At 50.3% G+C, this 17,284-nt stretch overlaps 1 protein-coding gene across 11 annotated transcripts in view; it reads right to left on the bottom strand.

Annotated features, from left to right (window-relative positions):
* SYNCRIP (synaptotagmin binding cytoplasmic RNA interacting protein) overlaps positions 1-17,284 on the bottom strand; it is a 54,486-nt gene that overhangs the window by 21,774 nt on the left and 15,428 nt on the right. For 9 of the 11 annotated variants that reach the window (XM_064169440.1, XM_064169441.1, XM_064169445.1 and 6 more), the window contains 5 exons: positions 3,625-3,784; positions 2,684-2,802; positions 2,397-2,504; positions 632-745; positions 368-544 (listed from right to left, as the gene is read on the bottom strand). In XM_064169440.1, coding sequence (XP_064025510.1) covers positions 368-544; positions 632-745; positions 2,397-2,504; positions 2,684-2,802; positions 3,625-3,784 — 678 coding nt within the window. Of the gene's footprint in view, positions 1-367; positions 545-631; positions 746-2,396; positions 2,505-2,683; positions 2,803-3,624; positions 3,785-4,125; positions 4,145-5,350; positions 5,714-17,284 lie in introns of those variants that run through there. The other 2 variants (XM_064169450.1, XM_064169444.1) reach the window with 2 other exon arrangements.

Raw genomic sequence — 17,284 nt, 5'->3', positions numbered from 1 at the left:
AACGTTTTCCTGTCCCACAGCAACCTCACCACCACTGCTTTTAACAGCTCACCCAGACGCAGATAGCTCAGTCTCTACTGTTAATATAACATAACCTTTGTTAATAATAAAGACTCATCTAACCAGACTAAAGAGCAGTCCATTGCATTCTCCTATTTTTTTTTAACCTGTCCCTACTGCAGCCAGTAAAAATTTACACACAGTGTGGAAATACTTAACAACACCTAGTGGACATTTATAAACCATCTAAGAATGACAGTTTCATCTCAAGCACTTAAGCACTAGGATCAGGACAACTGCTTATAATCTTTGAAGTGCTCTTGAGAAAGAAAAGGAAAACAAAAAGAATCCAAGTAAGAAGACTTACCAGTTTAACAGCTTCCTGAGCTGCCTCTTTAGTACAAAAAGTGACAAAAGCATATCCTCTGTTTAGACCAGTTAGTGGATCCATCATTAAGCGCAGATCCCATATAGGGCCAGCTTTCTCAAATAATGGAACAAGTTCATCTTCAAACAAGTCTCTTGGAATCTTGCCCACAAATATCTACAACAGACATAGTCTTGTTTACAAACAAAACCGATTCAAATAAATAAGGATACATTTATGTAAACACCTCCTCCTCCTCCTCACCTCTGTACCAACAGATGGTTGCTGTCCTGAATATACAGACTCTGGAGGAGGTCCACCATACTTTCTCTGTCCAGTAGTCACATCCAGAGTGTAGCCGGTTCTCTCCAACAGTGCCTTCAAATAATAAACTTAACATTTTACAATCATATAAAAATTGAGCTAGTTTAGATGTACTTCATTCACAAACAGACATGCTAAGGATTTCTCTTCAACTGTACTGCTCTGAAACTCCCATAGGAAAACAAGCCTACTAGTAGTATTTCCAACAAGAAACTTGCAAAAGAGTTAGTACATCTACCAGGTAAAGGAACTGTGCTAAAAAAAGCAGATTGTCATAGAGAGTTTTTCCAATTCCCCCAATGTAAAAAAAAAACAAAACACCAAACCCCAAGTAATAGTATAGTGATCTTCCCTTTAATTACAAAGATCCTAGTCTGAGCCACTTCTTGTTTTGGCATGTCCAATCCTGCAAACGTTTATGCACAGGACTTCCCTTCACTTAATGAGATTACTCATAAGTGTGAAGTTAAAGAACACATGTTTACGTGGAACACTGTACTGACTGCTTCAGGTACCCAGTCACTGAAGTGGGAGTGCTCCTTCTTCTCCTCTAGCTTCCCCCCTCCTCACATAGAGCATCCCAGCACAACTGATGTTCACTAGAATCACTGAATACAGTTACATATATACCACCAACTTAAAATGTTAGATAAAGCTCAAAATGCAAACACTTAAAGAGAAATTCCAATGAACCTAGTCTTTCTTAGGATTATGTAAAGACAACTCAACTCTGCACACAAAGAAACAACATATCAAAGAGGCCTTACTACAAGAGCTAGTAGTCTCACAACTGAAAAACTGCAAAGGCATTTTAAATGCCATAGCCATCAGTAGTAAAAGCTATGCTGCTTGAAGTTAGAATCCTCATACTGTTGCTGTAGTGACTAAAACTATCTTTATGTACTTGATGGCATCCCAGTCTCAATATCAGGGCTGAAAGATGTTCCAGTTTCACAAGTTCGTAATTATTTGCAGCAGGTATCACATACATTTTGCACTTTACATATGAAACGTTAAAGATGAAAGATTCTCTCACTTTTTAAGACATAAATTAAACATGCCAAGATAGTTCTCCTTTCCTTCAGATTTGGTAAAGTAACTACACCACAGAATTTTAGAATAAACTGCAGTATGGCTAACTCTTGAGACTGAAGTCTCCTGCTAGCAGAAGCATGAGTCCAAGAAACAACATTTCCAGTACTAAGTTTGGGGTACAGTTTATGAGAAGAGCAATTAGGGCACCTAAGTCCTAAATTCACTACAAGCTGGTTTTGCAGACACATGTGGTGTCTACTCCCTGTCACAGAGCTGCTTTAAACTGAAAGAAAAAGAACCACAAAACTCAAAGCATAATAAAAAAGCAAAACCCAAAAACCAGCTACCAGTACCTGAAGTCACATAGTGTCAACTCAAAGATCTATGCTGACAAGCATCCTGAAACTTTTAACTGTGGAACAGTACACCTGTCTCAACTAGACAGAAAGTCAACTGTCAAACCTTTTGCACTTTGATACACATTCAGTTCCCATAATTAACAGTATATTAACTTTCCTCTTGAAACGAAAGCAGTTAAATATAAAAAGACAAGTGACATCTTTCAAAAACTACTTATAATCCAAACAGCTTTTTTAAGACCAGCACAGCTCCAGAACAATCAAGTCAGCTGTCACAACAGCTTCCAAAAACCAGACTTTTAGGCACATACCTTAATTTTTGCTTCATCTGGTCCTTTACTGGAATCTGCCACCTTGGTCCCCTGTTTTTCCCTCTGCCTGTATGTCTTCATGACTCCACATAAAAAGGCACTTTTGTTCTGCAAGAGATATACTACTCTTCAGTTCTGCAAACATGACAAGCCAGAATCTAATTTTACTCTGAACTAATACAGTGCTTGTTTTACATATGGATCGCTGAACAGACTAAAGCAAAGCTCCTGCCAGTCAACTAGCAGTTTAGCCCTCAACGATTGTACTGCAAATTGCTCAGTATTACCTGAACATGTGAGAGATCACTGTCTTTAAACTGCTGAAGAACTGCCAATGCACCTTCTTCATTAAATTCCTTTAAAGCTTCAATAGCTCTTTCATCTAGATCACTATGTGCAACTAGCCCTAGAGAAGAGGAAAAAGAATATTACCTATTATATTTGGGCAGCAATCTTTGTACAACCACATGTAACACACATAACCCCTTAATCAATCACTTATTAGCTTAACTTAGTATACCAAGAAATCACTTAGCCCTCTTAAAAATTAACATTTAAGTGAATTTAAATATTTTCAAATCAGAACACAGTTTATACAGTTTTTACTGTATAAACTCCTATGTCATACAGGCCAAGTTTATTTACAATGTCCTGAAGAATTCAGAAGAGTCTATCAAAACTTGACTTAGCCTGCCCAGCAATAGCATCTTACACCATTTGGAGAAGACTACAGAGACAAACTACAGCACTGAAAAGTGACCACCACAATCCAAAAATCAAGCTTAAAAATGGCTATTACCATGTCTGAGAAAACCAATGCAATCACCTTTGCATCCATGAGCCCAAATACTATGGCACCAAGCATCCCTTACACGAAAAGACGAATATCAAAGCTTCAGTTACTTACAGTTACCCACAACTACTGTGAAAAATGCACAAAGTCCACATCACCTACTCCTCCTAAAAATCATCTGGTGGCTGTTCCAGCTGTTGCTACGGTCACCTGCATAGTTCTCCTTCTTCCCACCCATCCAGCCCAAGCAGCCTGGCCCAAGACTTCTCACTAAAGAATACTATAAATTAAAGCACTGAATGGAACACATCCATAGACTCTGTTAAGACTGCAGTTCCCATACTTTTGGAAACCACAAAAAGTTGCTATTTGAGCCCAAAGACAGCAAAATCCAATAAAAATATATATCGTGTTTTTGCAAGTTTGACATCTTACCTGCAACGTAAATTTCATCTAGTTTTTCAGCAACTTTCTGTGGTAAACCAGCATCAAGCAATGTCTGGAAATGCTCAGAATGGGTAACTGCAGCAGAAGTATCCATAGGCTCTTCAGTACCGTTCCCATTAACATGTTCAGTAGCCATGTTTCCAGATATCTGTTCGAACGCAATAAGCATCATAATTAAACTAAAAACATCTCCGAGTAGAACAAGTCAAATAATAACACATGCAACAGACTGCCCTGCTATTGAGGGGAAAAGAAACAAACGACAAACCAAAGCCAGCCCAAACAAATGGAAAAAAAAATCCCACCGCAAAACAAACATAAAATTCAAAAATCGCAGACCCCTCCCCTGACACTTCCTGGCTTTGGAAAACGCACAAAATTCCTCAAAAGAAGCACCAACACAAAGGAAAAGCCCTAACACCACTGCCTAGCGGGGGTGGGGTAGCTTTCACTGCAGGTTTTGCACAACTCAGCCAGACACTGACTCACCTCCCTCTCTCTGTCTCTCTAACACACTCCCTAAGAGGCTCTGAACAAGTTAGAAATGGAGCAAGAAGCCAATGGCGGGGGTGGGAGGAAGAGCAAAACTTGCCACATGCAGCCGCCGCTACCGCGATACCGTCACTGACACCCGCTGCTGCCTCCCATCTCCCGTTGCAAACTCGCTGCCCCCCGGAGCGAACCGCCTCTCCAGGCCTCAGGCGCGGCCGGGATCCCTTCCCGCCTCCACTCCGGTGCCGGCCGGGCAAGCGAAAGGAACAAAGCGCTCTTCCTAGTCCGCACCCACCCACGGTGGCGGCGGCAGCGGCAGCCGCCATGAGCCCAATGGAAACACGTGCTCTGCGCGTTCAGATGTCCTACAACTTCCTCCAGTGACCGACTTCCCCCCCCAACCCCGCCACACTCCCGCAGGAGCAGCGGCTCTACCCCCCCACACACCCCGAGCCTCAGCCATTCCCCCACCTCTCACCCTATTCCCCCCCGAGAGCGGTTGCAACACCCAGGGCCCGATTTCACCACTCGGCCGGAGCTCACGGCAGCTCCAGGCCCCGCCGCCACCACCCCCCCAGCCACACTTCTCCCCCGAAACAATGCAGGGGCCCGCCGCCAGCCCCGTCTCCCGACCGGGAAACACCGCTACCCGCCGCCCATCGCCCGCACGACGTGACCGGGGGCAGGAGACACCCAGGCGAGCCCACTCCCCACACACACACATGCCGGGCATCGAGGTCGCGGCTCGCCCCGCTGCGGAGCGGCTCCCTCCGGCCCGGCCGACCCAGCCCAGCCCCTCACGGGCAATGAATGGAGCCACGGAACCGGCAGGACAATGAAGCGGGAGCCACGCGCCCCGCGCGGGGACGACCCTGGTCTCCCGGGCCGCTGCCGCCTCTCCAGCGCCGTCCAGCTGCCGGGCCTAGCATGCGGGCACCGGCCCAGCCCGGCCGCCCCTCGCCCGACAGCAGCGGCCACGAAGGCAGCCAGGTCCTCCACCCATCACGCAGCGCCTAGAAGCCAGGCCCCAGCCCGACACCGCTGCAAGGACCTGGCATGCACCTCCCGCTCCGCCCGCCAGCTCCGCTCCGCCACTTCAACCGCCTCTGCCGCCCCGGCCCCCGGCCCGCTCCCAACCCCGCTGCACGGGCGGCTACCGCTGCTGCGAACCAGCGGCCAGCCCGAAGCCCGCCAGCCTGCCCAGCGGCGCCCGGGGCCTGACCTGTCGCTGTCGGGGGTGCAAACGCCGTGCGAAGGGGCTCGGGGCGCGGCTGGCGGCTCGGCGTGCTGAGGAGCTGCCCCCTTCTCCGCTCCCTCGCTGTGTCCGGACAGTGTGCTGGAGCTGGCGTAAAATGGCGGCCGCTCGAGCGCTCACGCCGCTGCTGGCACCAGCCCCAGCCCCTTCCACTCGGCTCGGGGGGGGAGCGGGGGGGTGGTGAGGGAGGGGGGTGGGGGGGGAGAGGGGGAGGCGCCGCGCGCGCTGGCGCAGCCCCAAACCCGGGGTCTCCCAGGCAGCTCCGCAAGGGTTATCGCCTCGCCCCGCCCGCGCGCGCTCTCCTGCCCTCTGCTCCGTCCCCCCCCACGCGCCCGGCGTTCCGCGCGGAGCGGCGCGCGCCGCCCTCCTCCCCCTCCCGGGCGGGGCCTCCGCCAGCAGGGGCGCGCGGCCTGCGCGCCGCCGCCAAGCAGGGAGGCAGCGGCGGGCGGCGGCAGGCGGGACGAGCCCCGGGGAGAGAGCGGGGCGGACGGAGCGCGGCGGGGCTCGCCCGGCCTCCCGGCACCTCCCTTGCACCTGTGCGGGCGCCGCGCGAAAAACGGCGCTGGAGGAGCGGCGCGGCTCGGCCCGGGCTGCCCGGGGATTGGGCGAGTGGCCGTTCCCACGGCGCGCAGGTGGCACGAAGAAGAACCGCCGCGGCCGCAGGCGGGGGGAGAGTCCCGGCCCGCGACGGGCGGGGGAAACGGAGGAGACAAAGCCACGCAGACAAAGGGAGGAGAGAGCGGAGCTTTGTGTGGCGGGCGGGCGGGCGGCCAGCCGAGAGCTCGGCAGCGCTGCTCTCCCCGCCGCAGCCGTGATGGGGTTCCTGCTTCGGAGGCGGAAAGCAGCTCGACCCCAGCCCCGAGGGGTGGCCGCAGCCTTGCCCCTCAGGCGAGCCCGCCGCAGTTTCCGCCGCCCGCCCAGCCCCGCCATGAGCGTGGCGCAGAGGGAGGCTTTTTCCGAGGGGAAGCGCCGGTCCCCCCGGGCGCTGCGCGGGCGGCGGTCCGCTGGGTGGCGAGGAGCGAGCAGCAGCACGGGCAGCGAGGCAGCTCCACCGAAACTCGGCAGCGCAGCCGGAGAAACGAGGCAGAAAGCGGACCTAACCCTCCGGGGCGGGGGTGTGCGAGTCCTCTCTCGGGAATCCTTGTTGCACACCTCGGCATTCCAGTTGCTAACCCGAGAAACGTGGAAAGCAAGCCAGCAATCCGTGCCAGACCTGTTAACTCCAGATAAAGGCGGCGGAACGAAGGCAGGAAGGCGCACACAGCATTACTCACTTCCTCAGAGGCAGCTCCGCCAAGAGCGAGCCCAGGGCTTGCTGCCCCTTAGCCCAGCCAGACACCTTCGAGGGTGGCTCCCGTGTTGCCGAAAGTACAGAGCTGCTCCGAGCAGGCGGCGGACTGCTAATTACTCTCAAGCAAGGCTCAGGTGCTGCTGCGGGAGCCTGTGAAACCTACAACTGGCGTTCGGGGAGCAAAAGAAATGTATTTCATGGAATAGACTTCATTGAAACTTCTCCCTCCGCTGTTACTCGGAAATAGCAACGCATACGGCGACTGTTAACCACCAGTCTTAGAATCGTAGCACGGCAGGGGCTGGAAGAGACCTTGAAAGATTATCTGGTCCACTCTCCCTGCCAGAGCAGGATCACCTAGAGCAGATAGCACTGGAACGCATCCAGATGGCTCTTGAATTCATCTCCAGAGGGGGAGACTCCACAACCTCCTTGGGCAGCCTTTTCCAGTGCTTTGTCACTCTCACAGGGAAAAAGTCTTCCTCAGCTTCTCATGGAACCTCCTATGCCTCAGCTTCCACCCACTGCCCCTTGTCCTGGCACTGGGCATCACCCAGCAGAGCCTGGCTCCAGCCCCTTGGCACTCACCCCTTACATTTATAACCATTCATGAGGTCTCCTCTCCACTGTTCTGTCACTGGGCATAGAATCAAGCAGGTTGGAAGAGACCTCCAAAGCTCATCCAAGTCCAACCTAGCAGCCAGCTCTATCCAATCAACTAGACCATGGCACTAAGTGCCCCATTCAGGCTTTCCTTGAACACTACTACCAGCCTATCACCGAGAAGAAGCTGGCTCCATCCTCCTGGCACTCACCTCTCACATTTATAATGACACCCTCAAATGATAAATTTATGTTTAAGAAAAAAAATCCATTTAAATCAAACTTTCCAGAATTTTTAAAATGAAACTGTCTAAAACCATAATTTTAGCTAAGTAAAGACTCTTCAGCAAACACTTTGGTGTTTGTTAATGTCAGCGAATATCCTGCCCCAAAGCATGTTGTTGTCAGGCTTTTACAGGGGGTGTTTCAGTGAGGTGCCTGCAACAACAAATCCCTTGATGAAATCCAGGTATGTGGAATTAGTGGGGAGAAGGAAAATGTTCTGTTAAAATCCTCAAGCAAACTCCTGTAAAATTCATGTTTTCAGGCTTGTTTTTAGAGAGGAACCTTTTCATGCACTTCAATTTTATGGGGGAGGAAATGAAGACCAAAACAAATGCAGTGAATATATTTGCAGCCTTAGTTAGTATTACAGCTGACCCAGAGTCAAGAGTTGCAGCTCAGTGATCCTTTGAAACCTTTTGTAGCGAGTAGGAAGCGAGGAGTTTGACATTCAGCTCCACTAAATATAGCTCAGTTATTAGCTGAAGTTCTCAGTAGGGCAAAGACAGCAGTGGTATGCTCAGAAAAAGACCCATGGAATCCCAAAATTAACATTCCAGTTTTCCTTCCTGCTTTTTGTTCTGTAGAACTTACTGCAAAAAAAAAAAAAAGCCATGGAAAGAACATTCTGCAGGCACTTACCTTATAGTCAGTGGAGAGCAGTGAAGGGGAAAAGGACCTGGGAGAGTGAGCATGAGCCAGCAGTGTGCTCTGCTGGCCAAAAGGCCAATGCCAATCCAGGGTGGGTTAGAAGGGCTGTGGGGAGTAGGTCAAGAGAGGTTCTCCTGTCCCTCTGCTCTGCCCTGCTGAGGCTGCATCTGGAATCTTGTGTCCAGTTCTGGGCCACTCACTTCAAGAAGGACCTCAGGGAGCTGCTTGAGAGAGTCCAAGACAGAGCCACAAAGATGCTGAAGGCAGTGGAAGATCTTCCTTAGGAGCAGAGCCTGAGGGAGCTGGAGCTGTGCTGCTGGCAGAGGAGGAGCCTGAGGGGGGACCTCAGGAATGGTTATAAAGATGTGCAGGTGAGTGGCAGGAGGCTGGAGCCAGGCTCTGCTGGGTGATGCCAGTGCCAGCACAAGGGGCACTGGGTGGGAGTTGAGGTAGAGGAAGTTTCATTTAAACACGAGGAGGAATTTCTTCCCCGTGAGGGTGACAGAGCACTGGAAGAGGCTGCCCAGGAGGGTTGTGGAGTCTCTCTGGAGATCTTCCAGAACTGCCTGGATGTGTTCCTGTGTGATCTGCTCTGGGTGCTGCTACTGTGGCAGAGGGGTTGGACTGGTTGAGCTTTGGAGATCCCTTCCAGCCCCTGGCATTCTGTGATTTACAGAAGGAGTTTCAGCACACATGCCTCAAAGTTCAACAACTTCTTCCCATAATGAAAGTTGGTTTAATTTCTAATTTATCCTGAAATCACAGAATCAAGCAGGTTGGAAGAGAGCTCAACCTAGCACCCAGCCTTGCCCAATCACCCAGACCATGGCACTAAGTGCCCCAGCCAGGCTTGGCTTCAACACCTCCAGGCACAGCAACTCCACCTCCCTGGGCAGCCCATTCCAATGCCAATCACTCTCTCTACCAACAATTTCCTAACATCCAGCCTGAACCTGCCCTGGCACAGCTTGAGGCTGTGTCCTCTTTTTCTATTGCTGGTTGCCTGGGAGAAGAGACCAACACCCTGCATGCTTCTAGTCCAGCTGCAACCAGTGTAGTCTCACTGAAGCCATAGTTGGACACCTGAGCCTCCACAGCACATCCACAGTAAAAACAGTGACTGTATCAGGAGCAGTGACAGAGCTGCACAGTTAAAGCAGTGGAAAACAAATTTATTACAAGCTAAGGTCTACTTTTGGTCTTGAGCTACTTAGGTACAGTTAAAGAATTATACCCTAAGAAAATCAGATCAGAGTATATTAGAGGTTGGAAGGGACATCTGCAGTCCAACCTCCCTGCCAGAGCATCTAGCACAGGCCACAGGAACACATCCAGCCAGGGCTGGCAAGGCTCCAGAGAAGCAGACTCCACAGCCTCTCTGGGCAGCCTGTGCCAGGGCTCTGGGACCCTTACACTCAAGAAGTTCTTGCTCATGTTGAGGTCGATCTTCCTGTGCTGCAGTCTCTATCCTTTGCCCCTTGTCCTATGGCAGGGCACAAGTGAGCAGAGGCTGTCCCTGTCCCTTCCTGCCCCTCAGCCTTCAGCTATTGATAAGACATTGCTCAGATCCCCTCTCAGCCTTCTCCTCTGCAGCCTAAGCAGCCCCAGGGCTCTCAGCCTCTCCTCAGGCAGTGCTCCAGGCCCTGCAGCATCCTTGTAGCCCTCCCTTGGACTCTCTCACATAGAGATGGATTAGATCTTCACCACGGCAGAGCAGAGAGGGAGGAGAATGAATGGAAGTCTAGGAGGCTCCACATCAATCTTACCTTCAGTTTCTCTGATCCCTATGAAGGCTGCAGTGCATTAGCCTGCCCCAAATGCTCACACCTTGCAAATTTAGGCTGAGCTCCAGAACTGGCCGTGCCTGAGCTCTGAAATGCACCAGCTCCAGCATTAGAAGGGTGGGTCACTCCTCTGGCCATACAGCAAATGTCACTGCTTGGAATAGCAGAACAAACCCCCTTGAACTATGCCTGTCACAGCACAATTGTGACATGATTCAGCCAGTCCCAGCAGTGCTTTCCAGCCTGTGCCTGTTATTAACACCAAGTTATTCATGTATCTGTATAGAAGGATCCCTGACTTCAGGAAGGGTCTGCAGTTCACCCTTTGCTCCAGACAGTGCAGAGCTGGCCCTGGGGGATGCTTGCTAAAATAAGGCTACTGGGGGAGGCTACCTGTCTTAATTAAGTCTCTTTAATTTGTTCTATCAGTCAGAGGCTCTACAGCTGAAAAGGAGGGGTTGAGCTATGCCATAACGAGGCCCTGTGCCTATTGAGAGAAAAATGCACAGCAGAAATTAACCAAAAGGAGATGAATCAGACACAGGAAATGTTCTTCATGAGAAGGCTTTTCACGTGTGAGTGAATGGCTCAGGCTTATGCTTTACCATGTAGATTTCAGAGCTCTCCCATTTTAGACAGCGAGTTATGAGCTACAAATGTCACACTGCCACACAAGTTAACTTTAAGTGATGCTTGAACATTCTTTCTGGTTACAGCCTTCCTGCCTCTTCTCACTTTTCCAGGAACTAGGCAGGGGTAGCACTAATTAAACACAGGAAAAAATACATCAAGGTTATCTCCCTGGTTATTTCAACTCTTTCTAAGGCTCAAAACACACATCTGCCCATCCAGTGACAGTGGTTCACAGGGTGAGAGGCAAAAGGCACACACTGAACATAGGAGGCTGCTTCTGCACATCAGTGAATGCTTTTTCAGGGTGAGGGTGACCTGACCAAGCACTGTCACAAAAGTATGGCTATCAGAGAATCAACCAGGTTGGAAGAGACTTCCAAGCTCATCCAGCCCAACCTAGCACCCAACCCTATCCAATCATCCAGATCATGGCACTAAGTGCCCCATCCAGGCTTTGCTTGAACACCTCCAGGGACACTGACTCCACCACCTCCCTGGGCAGCCCATTCCAATGCCAATCACTGTCTCTGGGAAGAACTCTGAGCTGGGAGGAACCTCAAAGGTTCATCCAGTCCAAACCCCCTGCCAGAACAGCATCACCTAGAGCAGGTCACACAGGAACACATCCAGGCAGCTCTGCCCTGAGCCTCCTCTTCTGCAGGCTGCACATCCCCAGCTGCCTCAGCCTCTCCTCACAGGGCTGTGTTCCAGCCTTGCTCTCAACACCTTCCAGCACCTCAACATCTCTCTTGAATTGAGGAGCCCAGAACTGGACACAGCACTCAAGGTGTGGCCTGCGCAGTGCTGAGCACAAGGGCACAAGAACCTCCCTTGTCCTGCTGCCCACACTGCTCCTGAGCCAGCCCAGGCTGCCATTGGCTCTGCTGCCCACCTGAGCACACTGCTGGCTCATGTTCAGCTGCCGAACAGCAACCCCAGGTCCCTCTACCTGGCTGCTCTCAGCCACTCTGTCCCCAGCCTGTAGCACTGCATGGGGTTATTGTGGCCACAGTCTAGAACCTGGCATTTGGCCTTGTTAAAACTGACACTGGAATGTGCTCATCTATCCAGGTCCCTCGGCAGAGCCCTCCTGCCCTCTAACAGATCCACACTTGCTCCCAACTTGTTGTCATCTGCAAACTTACTGATGGTGGATTCAATCCTCTTATCCAGAGCATCAGCAAAGATATTAAACAGGACTTGCCTAAAAAGTCCGAAGTGGCACAGAGAAAACTTAAGAGAATAACTGTTCACTCTTTCTCCCAACAGAAAGCAGCACCAGACTGGAAGACAGCAAAACAGGAGCTGCTTTTACACACATGCAAGCAAGCTGAGGAATTCACTGCCACATGAAGCCGAAAATGTGGCCATAAACCTCTGAATTAACTCATCTAATTAATGGAATAAACTCCCTTCTCAAAATTAATTACAGAGCTATCAACCCAGTTTCAAACCTGCAGAAAAAGAAGAGGTAGTGTAGGTTGGGAGAGCACATCAGAAAGGTCTGTACCCTATCTGTGCTTGGGGGAGCATATCAGGAAGGTCTGCATCCTATCTTTGGGTTTTCCCCTTAGCTAATCCCTACCCCTGAAGCCTGCAGGCTGGTCCTGATTTAGGCTGACAGCACAAACACCCTGGCATTGCAGCAAGCACAACACACAAGCAATGATCTCTTCCTTTCAGCCCAAAGCCTTCCCACTTCCTGCAGAAGGATGTGCAAATGGTCCTCTTCCTCTAGATTCATAGAATCAAGCAGGTTGGAAGAGAGCTCCAAGCTCACCCAGCCCAACCTAGCACCCAGCCCTGGCCAACCAACCAAACCATGGCACTAAGTGCCCCAGCCAGGCTTGGCTTCGACACCTCCAATCACTCTCTCTGGGAAGAACTTCTTCCTAATCACACATTCCCCATCCCACTACAGCCCTACTGGACATTAGGAACAAGTTCTTGACTATGAGGGTGGTCCAACACTGCAGCAGATTGCCCAGAGAGTGTTCAGCCTGGAGAGAGACTGTTTGCAAAGGGCTGCAGGGACAGGACGAGGGCAATGGCTTCAAGCTAGAGCAGAGCAGATTGAGATTGGATGTTAGGAACAGGTTCTGCACCAGGAGGCTGCTGGAACAGTGCAAAAGGTTGCCCAGGGAAGTGGTTGTGTGCCCATGCCTGGAGATATTGAAAGTGAGGCTGGAGAGGGCTGTGGGCAACCTGCTCTAGCTGAGGATGTCCTTGACTGCAGGCAGGGGTTGGACTGGATGACCTCTGGAGGTCCTGGATGAGGCACTTAGTGCCAAGGTCTGGTTGCTTGGATAGGGCAGGGCAATAGGGTGGAGTGGATGAGCTTGGAGGTCTCTTCCAACCTGGCTGCTTCTATGAACAACAGGCTTCCTATACAGAGAGCTCACAACCTTACCAAGGGTAAGAGAACTACAGGAAGAGGTTTCCTAATCTGAAATGAACACTAAATAGCTGCTTGTCTATTGCTGAGAGCACAAGAGTCAGGGGACAAATACTGCTGCCTTTTTTGTCCAGTTCTCCTGAGCCTCTGATGCTTTAAAGATCTTACCCAGTTACTATTAGGTCAGCATCTGGCAAAGCTCCATGGAAAGAGAAGATATTCAGCAAAGAAGTGACAAGAGAGTTGTGTGTGTCCCCCAAGTTGTCATCAGATTAGCATGGAAGGGTTTCACAAAGCAGACTGCTACATGTCCTGATGTGTTCTGCCTTAAGGACTCAGGCAAGAGAACCCACAGGCTGCATTCCTCAGTGGTAGTCATCCTCCAAACATCTGAGTCATCTCATGCCCACTTGTGCAGTGCAAGGTAGCCATGTGCTGAAGCTGCAACTCACAGAATGTCAGGGCTTGGAAGGGATCTCCAAAGATCATTTAGTCCAACCCAGGTCAGATAAATAAGAATATACCTGACAAGATCTCTTCTGACCTAAATGACTCTGTTCTAACTTGAGCCCTCCTTTCTCATTGCTGGTTTGGTTCTTTCATCCCCCACCATGTGCTCAGACTGGAGGAATTAATCACAGCATCAATCAGGTTGGAAGAGACCTCCAAGCTCATCCAATCCTACCTAGCACCCAGCCCTATCCAATCAGATAGACCAAAGAAATGGCTTAGGTTGGAAGGACCTCAAGGATCATCCAGTTCCTCAGCCAGGCTCATTTTAAGCACCTCCAGGGACGATGACTCCACCACCTGCCTGGGCAGCCCATTCCAATGCCAATCACTCTTGCTGGGAAGAGCTTCCTAACATCCAAACTGAACCTGACCTGGCTCAACTTGAGGCTGTGTCCTCTTGTTCCGAGTGCCTGGCAGCAGAGCCCAACCCCACCTGGCTACAGCCTCCCTGCAGGCAGCTGCAGACAGCAATGAGCTCTGCCCTGAGCCTCCTCTGCTGCAGGCTGCACACCCCCAGCTCCCTCAGCCTCTCCTCACAGGGCTGTGCTCCAGGCCCCTCCCCAGCCTTGCTGCCCTTCTCCAAACACCTTCCAGCACCTCAACATCTTTCTTAAATCCAGGGCTCCAGAATTAAACAGATGCTGGGCAGGAAGCATTTCCCCTGCACATCTGCAGCAACCTGCAGCCCAGCTCTAGCTGTCATTCCTGAGATGTGCAATTTAGCTCATCAGTGCCTCTCATTTGCAGGCCAGCCCTGATTTCTGAAGAGCAAATAAATCACAGCTGCCAAAGCACATCAATTACAGGAACCAGCCTTGTTTTTACAGCTCAACAGGTGTTTGAATTGGATGATTACATCCTATAAATCCCAGACAAAAAAGCCCACAGCTTTCATAGTTTCCTGCTCTTACAGAATTAAGACTAAATGGGCACATGGAATGGTTTAGGCTGGAAGGGACCTCAAAGCTCAGCCAGTTGCAACCCCCTGCTATAGGCAGGGACAACTCAAGGCCTCATCCAGCCTGGCCTTGAACACCTCCAGGGGAGTTGTGGAGCACAGAATCACCCAATGTGATCTCTGATCAGATCACATTGGGTGATTCTGTGCTCCACAGCCTCCCTGGACAACCTGTGCCAGTGTCTCACCACCCTCACTGCAAACAACTTCTTCCTAACATCCACTTTCAATCTCTGCCACTTTAAACCCATTCCTCCACATCCTATCATGACAAGACCTTACTAATAGTCCCTCCCCAGCCCTCCTGTAGCCCACTTCAGATACAGATGTCCCTGCCCATGGCAGGGGGGTTGGAACTGGATGATCCTTGGGGTCTGTTCCAACACTGAGTTCTGTGATTTAACTTTCCACACACATAATGACTTTAGGTGAGATTAATCCTTCTTCACCAGTACCATGAGTGCTAGGACATTGTTCCTTCAGCTACTAAGAACTGCAATCACAGGGACACAAAAAGTGGTTACTGCTCTGGTGAGAAGCCTGAAGCATAGCTCAGAGATGCTGAAGCTAAGAGCATGCATCAGTACTTCAAATATTCACCTCTAACACAGCTCAATGAAAGAAGCTGCCCCAAAACTTGGGCCTCCACTAACCTCCAATTCACTGACACAGGGGTTGGAAGTAACAGCAGCTTCAAAGGAGCAAAAAAAAAGGTTTAACTCCAGCTCCCTGCCACCCTCCCCCTGCAGTTACTAACATCCATCCTGCTCCATGCATTTTACAAGCCACACTGTAAAATGGAGATAGGTCATTAATTGCCAAATAGTATTCCAAGACAGAGGAAAACTCCCCCTCAGGAAATTCTCAAGCAGACTGCTGCAAAGGCTCTCTGTGCTCCTCCTGCTTCTTACGCTGCTCATCCTCAGACAGAATACTGAGCAAGGCAGACTTTGTCCCACTCAATGCAGCCATTCTTCTGAGCATCAAACACCACTTTGTCCCTGGGAGCCTGCAGGAAGTTTGAGACAATGGCACACAAGTAGTCTTCACAGCCCTGAGAGCAAAACTGGACTAGCAACTGAAAATCCACATGTTTGGAAGAAAGTGGAATTCATCTTTTATAGGTTTAGACTTTTCCAGCTTATATGCTCCAAGGGAAACAGGCAAAGGGTGGTGGTGGGGAAATCACTGCTGGTAGTATCAGTTACAGAAGTGCAGAGAAAGTGAATCATTGGACAAATGCATCTTCCTAAGCATCTGAAGGCCTCCATCTACACACCACTCACCTGGAATTGCCATTTACCTGTTGAATTCATACCCCAGGGAACTCAAACCTCACTCTGAGTTGTGGGAGGGGGCATGGGGAGGAACTGACAGGGTTAAATACTCTAACAGTTCAGGAGGAACATGGATTTACTCAAGAGTCCAAGGCAGGGCAATGTGCTAGTTTGAAGCTATCTAGAATGTTTTGGTGAGGAGGATTACAGGCTGTGAAAGGGAAACAGTGGTGATGACTACTTCACTCATAGGCTTGCTGAGATGGCTAATGTAAATATAGGTAAGACAGATGCTCTCTCTGGGCTTTGGGCTGCATCTCTCTCTAACCTAACCTGCCATCTGTGTGACTAAATCCACCTGCTTCCTAACCCCCCTGGCTGACCCTCCAATCTTTCTTGGGCATAAGATCTGGGGTGAGAGAAAGGTGGAAGGGAGGCTGAGAGCCCCTCCTGGGGACTCAGGTTTCTGAGAGGGGAGTTGTCTCTGTATTACTCTGTCTATTTCTGTATGCAACTATATCTATTGTAACTCTGCTTGTGTGTTGTGCTAAGCTGTAAATACAAAGCTTCATTCCATTTCCAGAGCTGCTGAGTCCAGTCTAGGTGATTTTACAAAGGTGGGGGAGAAACAACACCCAAACCATCACAGGCAATGAAGGGGCTGGAGCACTGCCCTCTGAAGAAGGGCTGAGGGACATGGGGCTGTTTGGCGAAGACAGAGGGGATCTAATCAATGCTTATCAGTATTTGAGGGCTGGGGGTCACAAGGGAGGGGACAGGCTCTGCTCACTGCTCCCTGGGATAGGACAAGGGCAATGGATGGAAATAGTAGCACAGAAGTTCCACCTCAAAGTGAGAAAGAACTTTACTGTAGGGGTCCCAGAGCCTTGGCACAGGCTGCCCAGAGAGGTTGTGCAGTCTCCTTCTGTGGAGCCTTTCCAGCCCTGTCTGGATGTGTTCCTGTGTGCCCTGTGCTAGATGCTACAGACCTGCTATGGCAGGGGGATTGGACTGGAATATATGCAGAGGTCCCTTCCAGCCTGACATCCTGTGAGCCTGCCAATACCTTTCCTTAGGCAAAGTCTAGTATTTCCTCCCTCTGCTGTGTCCAGGTTTGACCCTTCAGGAGGCCTCTTCTCTAGTGACTGGTATTTAATCCAGATGCCTGTTTTTACATCAGCAAACCTCATACCCAAGCTTCATGTAGCAATGAAGTGTACCTGCACTAAAAGCTGGCAATACAGCTGCAGCCAAAGCTTCTCTGCAAGCTGACAGCCTCCCAGTGAGCACAGCTTACACTGAAATTTCTGTTCACTAGGACCTGTTTCTTCAGACAGGCTTCACACCAGCAAATCCACTCTGGTAGCTGTGGCAAGGTAACTGCTGGCGCAGTTTCGCTTACTCACAACTGTTTATAGCTCTACAGCCTCCACCAGCCAGACAAGTTCAGCAACACACAACCTCCCACCTTTGCAGGGAACTCATTACTGTAGCATTTATGCTGAGCTGATCTG

Source organism: Pogoniulus pusillus, chromosome 31, assembly GCF_015220805.1.
Source record: "Pogoniulus pusillus isolate bPogPus1 chromosome 31, bPogPus1.pri, whole genome shotgun sequence".
NCBI classification, from domain to species: Eukaryota; Metazoa; Chordata; class Aves; order Piciformes; family Lybiidae; genus Pogoniulus; species Pogoniulus pusillus.
This window is presented reverse-complemented; position numbering and strand designations above follow the sequence as displayed.